Source organism: Scylla paramamosain, chromosome 37, assembly GCF_035594125.1.
Source record: "Scylla paramamosain isolate STU-SP2022 chromosome 37, ASM3559412v1, whole genome shotgun sequence".
In the NCBI taxonomy this organism is placed as follows: domain Eukaryota; kingdom Metazoa; phylum Arthropoda; class Malacostraca; order Decapoda; family Portunidae; genus Scylla; species Scylla paramamosain.
Genome location: NC_087187.1, coordinates 5,601,081 through 5,612,500, shown reverse-complemented (window position 1 = coordinate 5,612,500; position 11,420 = coordinate 5,601,081). Strand labels below are relative to the sequence as shown.

General features: G+C 37.9%; 2 protein-coding genes across 2 annotated transcripts in view; one reads left to right on the top strand and one right to left on the bottom strand.

The window, feature by feature from the left end:
- The first annotated feature begins 264 nt into the window (after positions 1-264).
- On the top strand, positions 265-7,141 carry LOC135091425 (regulator of microtubule dynamics protein 1-like). Its single transcript, XM_063989067.1, has 6 exons — positions 265-544; positions 1,160-1,315; positions 2,020-2,271; positions 3,380-3,435; positions 4,126-4,263; positions 4,811-7,141. Exons 1-6 carry the CDS (start codon positions 392-394, stop codon positions 4,962-4,964), a joined length of 909 nt encoding a protein of 302 aa, XP_063845137.1. The 5' UTR covers positions 265-391; the 3' UTR covers positions 4,965-7,141.
- LOC135091424 (uncharacterized) overlaps positions 5,278-11,420 on the bottom strand; it is a 28,344-nt gene continuing 22,201 nt past the window's right edge. Inside the window, exons 28-30 of the mRNA XM_063989066.1 lie at positions 11,117-11,271; positions 9,775-9,936; positions 5,278-8,866 (exon numbers count right to left, since the gene is read on the bottom strand). Of these exons, the coding sequence (XP_063845136.1) occupies positions 8,668-8,866; positions 9,775-9,936; positions 11,117-11,271 (516 nt within the window). The 3' untranslated portion in view covers positions 5,278-8,667. The remainder of the gene's footprint in view (positions 8,867-9,774; positions 9,937-11,116; positions 11,272-11,420) is intronic.

Genomic DNA, 11,420 nt, shown 5'->3' with positions numbered 1-11,420 from the left:
GGAGGATTAAAAAAGAATATATATATATATATATATATATATATATATATATATATATATATATATATATATATATATATATATATATATATATATATATATATATATATATATATATATATATATTTTTTTTTTTTTTTTCAATCATCCTCCTCGTCCTTTCTCCTTCTCCTTCTAGGTATTGATAGATCTGATAATTGAAGCTGTATTATGAGTTTCAGAAGATGCAGATATAAAGAAAAAGGCAAAGAAATGTAGAATAAAGGGCTCTATGAAAAAAAAAAAAAAAAAAATCGAGGTACCAACATCAAAACAATAACAACAGCAGCAGCAATAACAAGAGCGGTGCCAGTGCCAGCTGATAAGACGAGTAGGCGAGAGCAACAGTGTCATGACCTCCCGCGGCCTGGTGACCCTCCTGCTGGTGACCCGGCGCAGAGCATGCCAAAGGGTGCCTGTGAGGGGCTTGGTGAGGCAAGTGCAGGGGAGGAGCCGCCCTGGACCACTCCCGGGCCGCCACACACCGGTCCACTCTGCGTTATGGGTGAGCTGACCGCGGGGCATCCAAACTTATATCTACTTATATTTTATTTGATAGTGTTTACTTTAGAGTGGCAGGAAAGTTCAGTTCAGTTTGGTTCAATTCAGTACAGTACAGTACAGTTCGATTCATGTGGTAATTATTTACAATAGGCTGGTCCCTCCGTCCTTCCACACATGCCCTACATCCCTCAGACAAGCTTGGGGACCTGGTGAGAAAGCTAGGTTTTAGGGGGAGGGAAGCCACATTAGGCCAAATTTGCACACTCACAAAAAAAGTCTGAGGATGAAACACCATATTTTGAAAACGATAAATTTTTACCCTAACTTAACCGTGGGGGCAGTGTAGGTGAACCCCAAATCCCCCCTTAAGGACATAAACCTAACCTATTCAACCCAGGGGACTTCACATATATTAGTTTCATATACATTAGTTTTGCTTTAAAGAAGTAGGATAATAATTTAGGTTAGTTTGATAGTGTTTAATTAATTTCACTTAAGTTCACTCTAGGTCAATAATTTTCATTTTTATCTTTACCTTTCCTATAAATTTCCTTTCCATAGTTAAAAACACCAAGAGCTTCAAGAATAGACATCATTGAGTGGGCTTGTCTTGCAGGGGGGCGTGGCTGCCTTGGTGGGGGGCGGCGTGGCCAGTGTGGTGGCAGGAGTGGTCGCTGATGCCCCCTCTGTGAACGCCTTGGTGACTGAGGCCGACAAACTCTATGAGGAGATGAAGTATGAGGAGATATACACCTTGCTGTCTTCCTTCAAGGTGTGTATGGTGTGTGGTGTTGTCTTCTCTTGTGTGTGTGTGTTTTTATCTTGTTTTCTTCTTTTCTGCCTGTCATTTTCTTTCCTTTGTTTTGTTTTCCTTTTTTTTTTAGTTTTCTCTCTTTTCTACCTTGTTTTCCTCTTTTCTGCATGTCATTTTCTTCTTTGTTTTGTTTTTCCTTTTTTTTTATTTCCTGTCTCACTTTACTATCTTGTTTCTTCCTATTGTCTGTTTTTATCTTTTTCCCAAATTTATTCACCTTTTTCTTCTGCTAATCTCATCCTTATCTTCCTTTTCTTCCTCCTTCATCTTCTTCTGCCCATCCTCCTTTTCTCTTTCTTCTACTTGTCATCTTTCTCTTGCTTTATCTACAATCCTCCTCCTCCTACTCCTACTCCTCTTTCTTCCTACTTTTCCTGCATGTCTTCTCTTCCATCTCCTTCTCCTGCTTTTCTTCCTATTCTTCCATTATCATTCCACCATTGCCTGCCCACCTTCTTTTTTCTTTACTTCTTTTTCTGCATGTCATCTTTTTCCTTTTTCATTTACAATCTCATGCTCTTCCTCTTTTCTTTCTCCCTTCATAGTCCTGCTTCTCTTCTATCTCCTCTTTCTCTTTTCTTCTTTGTAATTTTTCATATCTTCCTTCTCATTATCATTCCACCATCAGCTCAGTCTACATCCTGCATCCTGCCTCTCCTCAGGGACTCAAGAGTGACGACATTCTGTGGAGGCTGGGTAGGGCCACCTTTGAGAGGGCCAAGGCAGCGACCACAGAGGAGGAGAGGAGGAAGCTGTTCCGTGAAGCCCTGGACCATGTGGAGGCAGCGCTGGCCATCAACACAGAGAATTTCGCAGTGCACAAGTGGATGTCCATTCTGATCGATTATGTGTACGCGGCTGAGGGCACCAAGGCACGGATATCCAAGTCCTATGTGGTGAAGGAGCATATGATTGTGAGTGTCCTTTTGTTTGGTCTTTTATTTTGTTTTTCCTTCTTTCTAATTGATGATAACACAGAGACATATGATTGTATCTTTTACTCTTACTTTGTTTTCTTTTTTGTGTAATTGATTATGTGTATGCAGCTGATAACACTAAGGCATATGATTGAGTGGTTTTTCTTTTTTTGTTTTGTTTTGTTTTGCTTCTTTTTTTTCATTGTAATAAATTATGTGATGTGGTTGATGGTACAAAGGCACACACCTCAAAGTCATGTGTGGTGAAGAGCATAAGATTGTGATTACTGTTCTTTTCTCTTTTGCTTTCTTTTCTGTTTCTTTATTTTTCCATTGCAAAGAAAACTGACCAAGGGCAAAAAAAAAGATGTTAGAAAAATTACTGTTTTTTCTTTTGTGTTCTTTTCTCTTTTCTCTTTTTCTTTTTCTTCTTCTTCTTCTTCTTCTTCTTCTTCTTTTTTCATTCCAAGAAGACTGACCAAGGGTAAAAAAAAAAAAAAAAAAAAAAAGGCCTCCTGTAAGGCAAAGACTCAAAAGAAGCTGGCCAGTTTAGTTTCAGTGGTGTTTTAATAGATACCACAGACATTAGGTTGTTATGATGTGTGTTCTGTAATGTTTCTCTCCTTTGACTCATGTTCTTATATGCTTTGTTCTCTCATCAGGGCAATTTCCAAAGGCCAGAGATGATAGTTTTGGTGTTGTTATGAGTGCTTTTCACTTTGATGGTGCAGAATCCTTATTAAACTCACTAAAATCATGAAAACATATTGATAATTTTCAGCAACATCCATTAGAGCCTATTCAAATGTAGAATTCTTGTTAAACTATTACTGGAATCATGAAAACACCATTGAAAACCTCAAAAACTTTCATTAGGGCCTGTTTGAAATGTAGAATTCTTGTTAAATTAACACTAGAATCATGAAAACATCCTATAGAACCACTAGAGCATATTAAAATGTATAGAAAACTTTTTAAGCCATCATCCTTGAAAACACCAACTACTTCCACTTGAGCTTGTTGAAATTTGTCAAGATAAGATGCTGAAAGGTTTGAGAATTCACTCTCTTGATAATCTAATGGCATTACTTTACATCCTCCACAGAAAGCATGTCAGCTGAACCCGAGTGACGCCACATCCCGATACTTGCTGGGATTCTGGTGAGTTGAGGTTATGTCATGTCAGTTTATCACTCTTAAGACTTGACCCTCTGAATCCGGTAGCCTTTTTGTAATCTCTTTGTAAATTTATATGTATTCATTCAGTTCCATGGCTGCTCTCCTGAAATCACTGAGCTGCGTATTGAGTCTAGTAAAATATTCGCCTTAAATGTCTATAGTTTCATGAAATTCTGACTGTTTTAATAAGTTACAAGTGGTTACCCTAGACTGGAAGGGTTAAGCTTCAGGGTAATGATTAAATGAGAAGTGTTAGTAGCTGCCTCAAAAATTGGCTGATGTTGGCTGAGGTTGGCCATGGTCATGGATTCCCAGTGGTCTCTTTACTAAACTAAGCAACCACTTACAATCTGAACTTTTTTTGTGTGTTATTCTTCACTACCACAATTTCTTTTGGGATCCTTATCTCCTCCTGTGGTGCTGGCTTATGAGTCATCCCCACTTTTTTGTAGTCATATGCTATCTTTTCTTTGATATTTATTGTTTTATGTCTTCTTCCACACACTGTCTCCAGCACTTTTCTCTTCTCACTGTTCTTCCAACTATTTTCAGGTTCTACACTTTTCTGAGCATATGTAAGGTGCCTTTGAGGAGAAAAACTGCTTATTTTGCATTGTTACTTGATTTGCTCACTACACAACCACTTATAACTCTTGCACACATTCCTGACAGGTTCTTCAGCTTTGCCAATGTGCCATGGTACCAGCGCAAGATTGCCTCAGTAATCTTTGCAACTCCCCCCTCGGGCACCTTTGAGGAGGCACTTGAGAATTTCCTTTTGGCAGAGAAGCTGGAGCCTAATTTTTACAGGTGAGAAGCTCTGATACTCTGGGTTAGTCTACATTATTAAGTGGTTTGTTAAAGTTTTGGTGTTCATATTGCTGGTGTGTTGTGCCTTTTGATCTTTGCTTTTTTTTTTTTTTTTAGCACTTAAGCATAAAATTTACAGGTGACAGGATCCAAGTAAAGCCTGATACACTTGTCCTTCATATTTCTCTACACATCACAGTGATGGAACTTATCAAAAATCATGTTTGGAACTATACATTCATACATTTAGTCTTCTGAAAATTCTTGAATTTTCTCTTTTTTGTGTCTCAGCATACAAAGTCATTTTCATATTTCTAAAAGAACCACAAGCCTTGTTATGTTTCAGCAATCACCATTTACTCATTCTTCCTCTTCCCATCTTCACATTTCAGCAAGAACAAGTGTTTCTCCTGCTAATATTTCAGCAAAAAAAAGTCTTTTCTCATCCCTTTTTCACATTTCAGCTAGAGACCTTGGGTATTCTTCATGTATTTCAGTAATCATCACATACTAGAGTACTCACTCCTTCATTTCTATCACATTCCAGTAAGAATCTCCTCATGATTGGCAAAAGCTACCTCATGCTGGGTAAGAAGACAGAAGCTAAGGAGTACCTGCAGCGCACCCTGCAGTACCCTGTGAAGACTGATGATGACCAGGAGGCCGTGGCTGAGGCTGAGACACTGCTCAAGGGACTGTGAGGCACTGGGAGACACACGGCAGTTGTATCCTATTCTCATGAGGCCTTTCTAAATGCACATTTCCTGAAGCATGTTAGCAAAGACAGTGGCAGTGAAGGGGAATGCATAAGCTAACATGCACTTTCCTTAAACACTGGTCCAAGTATATGATCAAACATTTCCCTTCCTGTCATGTGTTCAAATAGTTCAAAGTAGATACATGTCTTTGCAGAAGCAAGGACACACACTCTCTGCTGTTGTGATACATTTAAAAATCAAACATTCTCTCGCCTCTCTTCCTCAGCATCATATGACCTTGTGATGGATTTTAAAATTCTCTCTCTCTCTCTCTCTCTCTCTCTCTCTCTCTCTCTCTCTCTCTCTCTCTCTCTCTCTCTCTCTCTCTCTCTCTCTCTCTCTCTCCTTACTAGTAGACTTTTTAGTGTAGAATGGTGGGTCATTCAAGCTCATCAGATTTTTATAAGGTATATATGATATTTAAAATTAGTAGATATTTTTGTAATCACTGTCATTAGTCACAATCGCCTATGGTGAATGGTGCTTTAAAGAAAGCCTCGTGCCTCATATGTTTGTATTCTTAAAGGCTTTGTTCTCTCTTGAGAATTTTTCAAAGGCAACATGGATATTTTTCTCAAGTGATGATGTTGAATTTTAAGTCCCCACTTATTTTTACTAGAGTCTGTTAAGTCATCCCCAGAATCATGAAAACACCCTTGAAAATCCAAGTAACTTCCACTAGATCCTGTAAAACTGTTACCTTGAAGACACCTTTGAAAAATTCTGCTAACTTCCACTGGAGCCTGTATATGCTGTCAAGTCTTGCTGTTGGAGTATATGGCCAGCTGTGCTGCCTATGCTCCTGCAGTATAGGAGGCTGGTCCATGAGACTATCCCTTTCCATCAGGGACCAACAGGGCTAATGATGTGTCCATGAATGTATGATGCTTCATCTGGGCCACTCTGTGTTGGTCTTCCAGGTATATAGATATTAAAAGTAGTAAAGACAAAAAGCATCTCAAGAATACAAGCTTAAATTCTCTGCTTTGTTGAGTCTCCTTAAAAATCTGACATCTGATAGACTCAAAGCAGATCAAGAGATGTAGGATTGAGAGAGAACACCAAGCACAATGGAAGTGAGTGCAGCAGATCACTTGACTTTTGGCACTGACTGCACTGTTGTTTTGATATCAGATAGTTTATTGTTGTAGTAATTGTTGTAGTATTGTGTGTTTGTTGGGTTTTATTGTTGTAGTAATTGTTGTAGTATTAATAGTGTGTGTTTGGTGTATATAGTGCCTTAGGGAGCCCCATGTATTCAATGTGAGAACAAATGAACATAATATCTCTCCATTTTTTTTTCTTTGTGTGTGTGTGTGTTTATCACCAGTACTCTTTTAGTTATCATAATAAAAAATTGTTATCATCATGCAGATTAGTTTTAATTGCAAATAGTATAAAATCAATTACAAAATTACAGCATTCTATAGTAGGATGGCATATGAAATCATAACCTTAATAATACCAATACACAGTCCTAGGAACACCATACCATTTGTACTTGCACAGTCAACTTATGTTCCAATAAAACTTAACCTATATTTTGACAAACATGGTGTCAAAAGTACAGTAATTCTTATATTTAAAAACCCGTAATGTTGAGCAAATCTTTTAGACATTCTACCCATCCATCAAGTGATGGGTAAATTCTTTGGATATGTCTACCTTTTTATGCAGTGTTGAGTAATTTTTCAATATTTCTATTTTCACACATTCATTGAGTACTGAATAATTTTTGGTTGGATATTTTTACCCATTCATTCAGTGCTGGATACAGTTTGGACATTTTTACCTATTTCATTCAGTCTTGGGCAAATTTTTGGTACCCATTCATGCAAGATTTTAATAATTTTTGGATTTTTTTTTTACCCATTTAATTCATGCAGTGTTAATTTTCTTTCTTTTCTCTCCACTCATTTTTGCAACTGTGAATTTTGTTCTTGGTGAATTAATGTTTAGCAAGGGTCAGTTTTACTACAAAGCTGCCACTGGAATTTCCGATCCATGCAATGCAACACACAAAATATTTCACAAGGATTAGTTAGTATATATATGAATTATACAGTAGATGTACAAAAAAGTACCTGTTTGTTACCTATTCAAATATATATAATTGCACATATTTCTATGTTTGTCCTGCAAGATTGAAATGATGACGTATTATTTATTTTCCTTATATTGCAAATCAAGAATAATTAACTAATGCTAAAGCAGATCATTAAATTCTGTGCTCTACTGATAACTAAGATAATGTGATAATCATATAACATCATAAATTTCTTCCTATACTGAAAATTAAAAGGAATATTGAATGCTAGGATTAGATTATTCCTTGGGATCCTAAATTATTATTATTGAAATATTGGAAATTAAGAGGAATATAGTTATAAATAATTGTGAAATAGATCCTTGTTTCCCTACACTGAAAATTAAAGGGAGGAAAGTATGAAAGAGAGAGAGAGACAGACAGATTGAGGACAAGACAGAGACAAATTAATATGCAGACAGAAAAACAGAAGCAGAGACACAGAAATACAACACGCATCATCAGTCAAGCTCACTCAGTTCTTGAGTAAATCTCTGTCCAAATGAAGAATTGTGTCCTTTTACATCTAGTGGGCAATAAAAACATAAATTAACTTAAAAACACTGAGACAATAACTGCAAGTCCAACTCGGATCTTGCTGTCCTCAGGTGCACAACCTAAAGGAAAGTAAGTACATGCAATAATAACACTACATTTCTTAACCAATATAAGTAATGTGTAAATTAAAGGGATATGCAAGTAAGGTACCTTAAACTAAACTCAGATCTTGACACACATGCATAAAGAAGGAAGACTGAAAAGATCTAGTACTGCAGGGACAAAAAGAGGCTGGATACTTGAGAGGACAAAAGTAAAGTTGTGAAATTTGAATGATGCAAGAATTACAGCTTCTCCTAAAGATGTATAGATCCCTGGAATAGACTGGCAAAGGAGATGAGAGACAAGGAGTGTACATCAACTAAAGGAAAGACTGGAGAAATATAGATACTGGACAAGACCATATCAGTGTAGCTCAGGCCCTGTACATTGTTATTGTTATCAGACAGAGGAAAGGAGTGAAAGAAGAGACTTGATAGCAATATAGAGCAATGACAGGAATGGAGTGATTTGACAAGGAAGACATGTTTGTGAGAGATGTGGGAAATGTTGACAGGAACAGAATTTTCCTTATTAGTGTAATGGTAAGTGAAATCATGTGGAGTAAGAACAAGTAGTGCTCAGAGTATTAGAGTTAGAACTAATAATCAACCAAATACTGGGATGGGGCGCCACTAGTGTGATCTCATTTCCTGAAGAGCATAATTAGGTGTGAGCATGTGCACGTGCACACACAAACACACACACACACACACGCACCATCAAATCACCTTCACATACATAATATTTATAAGGTAAATTGCACAAAATAAAAAGCACATCTTCCCTAATAGAAATACAGATAATTTGTGGAAATGTATATAATGCAACAGAAAAACAAACCCAATCTTGTATGCTCTCCTTTTACTCCCTTTGATTTGCAGCACTCCTGTCATTCCCTATCATTTACATCACTTCCACTGGACATGAACCCCACACCCACCCACACCAACACACCCACAATTACTGGCCATAGGTACAACCCTGCACAAAGACAGTGTCCCTCAGATAAGGAGCAGCAGGTGAGGCAAGGCAGGTGTCAATACTTCCCTTTAATCCGAGCTGGCTGGCCACTCGGTACACAGCGTCTGACTCCTCAACGTGTGTAAGCAGGATGGCCACTCTTGCCCTGCGCTCCCTTGTGATGCCCTCGTGCTCCAGCCTGGCAGATAGATAAGGGGTGGTGTGGTAGACAGGTAAGGTGGGATTACAGGGGCAGGATGGGATGGTAGAGTGGCAGGGTGGGATGGTAGAAAGGCAGGGTGGGAAGGTAGAGAGGCAGGGTGGGATAGCAGAGGGGCAGAGGGTGGCATGGAGAGGAAGAAGGAAGAAGCAGAAGAAAAGATGAGGAAAAGGGGTAGAAGAAAAGTAGTAAAAGAGAACAAGGAGACAAAACAGGAAAGGAGGAAGAAAAGATGAGGAAAAAAAAGTAGAAGAAAAGCAGTAAAGGAGAACAAGGAGACAAAAAAGGAAAGAAGGAAGAGGAAGAAGAAAAGGAGTAGAATAAAAGAAGTGAAGGAGCAGAAAAGGATAAAAGGAAGGAGAGGGACAAGAAAACAATGATAATATTAATAATGATGACTATAATAACATTAGCAATTACAAATAGAAAGAAAACAAGAGCAAAAAAAATAAGAACAAGAAAAATATAAAATAAGAACATAGCAAGAAAAGAAAACATATACCAAGAAGATGAAGAAGCAAAAGAAGAGTATAAAGACAAAGATTATGTAATTACCTATTATACTAAAATAAGAAAAAAGATGAAATAAGCAAAATAAACAAATAAATAAATAAATAAATAAATAAACAAATACAGTGCCAAATAATATGAAAAGAAGAAATGAACAAATAAAATAAATATATAAATAAATAAGTAAATAAATAAACAAGTAAATACACAAATAAATAAATAAACAAATACACAACACTAAATAATATGAAAAGAAGAGATGAACAAATAAAACATAAAAAAATAAACAAAATGAATAAATAAATAAATAAATACACAAAAAACACAAGACAACAGAATGAATGCATGAATGAATAAAGGAGCAGCTGTGGCCTTACTTCTTGACCACATCCAGGGTGACCTCCGGCGTGAGGGTGAGGACAGCCAGGTACTCCGTCAGGTAGGACTCATCGCCGCCTCGCACAAACTGGTGGTAGAGTGCAGCGCCCCAGTCCACCGTGTGATTGTAGGCGCGTCCCACCAGCTGTGCCTCACACACCCTGCAGAAGTATAGGGGGTTAAATTTACTTCCTTTTTTATCTATTTATTTTTTTATGTAGGAGATGCACTAGCAACAAGCAACAAAATCAGAGAGATAGTGGAAAAAAAAATAAGGTTCATTGATATACAAGTCCCAAAAACCTAAGCATCAATGAAATGTATTCCTAAATGTTTTGATGCCCCATATTGACTGCTTCTGCCAGGTTGTAGTGCATGTTACTGGTGTTTTCAAGAGAGTTTTCATGATTCTAGTGGTGGTTTAACTAGGACTCTGCACCATCAAGAAAATATTAGTCTAGTGGAAGCTATTGGTATTCTGAAAAGTGTATTCATGATTCTAGTGATAGTTTAACTTGGACTGTGTACCATCAAAGAGAAAAACACATGAGAATCCACCAGTCATCTCTCATTGCCACTTGGGGAACAGGGAGACAGAAGGGTGAGTGGATTTCCAGCCCAGTAACACTTATGGATTAGAGGGATGGTAGAGAAAACAGAAGTCAGCATATGGTGTAGTAGGTGGGACACAAATTATCACATGGAAAAAACAGCTGCCATCTCACTCATGTCTTTACTTGTATTGTACCACATGAAGCTTGCTACTCTCAGGGACGGTCAAGTTACATTAGGGTCTGTATCCTCAGATGTTCTCTTCTCTCTTAAGGATTATTTTCAAAGAGCTCAGACATGATTAACCCTTTGACTGCTGTTTGGTATGTCTTTCCTAATTTCTAATCACTCTGAGAGATCTTTATTTTTTCTACAGCCACCTCCAATCTCTAAACAGGGTAGAAATTGCAAAATCTATTCCTTTTCATATCCTATTTTCTTGTAGATGTTCGTAAAGATTTCATGCATTACTTCTGGTGCTGTTCATTGTTTTGTATTACACTGAAAGAGTTAATCATGTTCTCATGGCTGTTTTTTTCTTGTTAGATACAGAATTTTTGTTAAGCTTTCACTAAAATCATGAAGATATTCTTGAAAACTTCAATAGCCTCAAGTAGGGCCAGTTAAAAGCAAGAGAGACTAAGCACTGGAACTGGAAATGATGATGGTGACAGAAGAGGAGTAGAAAGGGAAATGGAGGAGGAAAATGAGGAAGACAAAGACACTGAGATGAAAAAACAAGGAGAAATGCTGTGGTCAGGTGAAGTCAGGCAAGGTCAGGCTGCTCACCTCAGCTTGTGAGTGATGACAAAGGTGACGGCAGACTGGCCCAGCTTGAGGAGTCTGAGGACAGGAGCAGTGCCAGCCTTCTTGAGATGCGCGATCTGCAGGGCCACCAACTCAGCCTGGCGACTGCACTCCATGGCTGAGGCAAACTGCTGGTCCTGGAGTAAGAGACCATAGGAGGATTATAAAGAACCATAAAGGATAGCAAAGGATAACCAGACAGGAACAGATCTTTCGGTGTTTGCAAGAGGAGGAAGACGGAGAGGAGAAAAATGAGGACTACAGGTATGTTACAGAAGAATTACAA

What these genes read in the sequence shown, in the direction of transcription:
- LOC135091425 (XM_063989067.1), top strand. Translation starts at nt 392, where the DNA reads ATGACCTCCCGCGGCCTGGTGACCCTCCTGCTGGTGACCCGGCGCAGA. An exon ending in TGGTGAAGGAGCATATGATT is followed by an intron (nt 2,272 to 3,379) that starts GTGAGTGTCCTT and finishes CATCCTCCACAG; the next exon opens with AAAGCATGTCAGCTGAACCC. An exon ending in CGATACTTGCTGGGATTCTG is followed by an intron (nt 3,436 to 4,125) that starts GTGAGTTGAGGT and finishes CATTCCTGACAG; the next exon opens with GTTCTTCAGCTTTGCCAATG.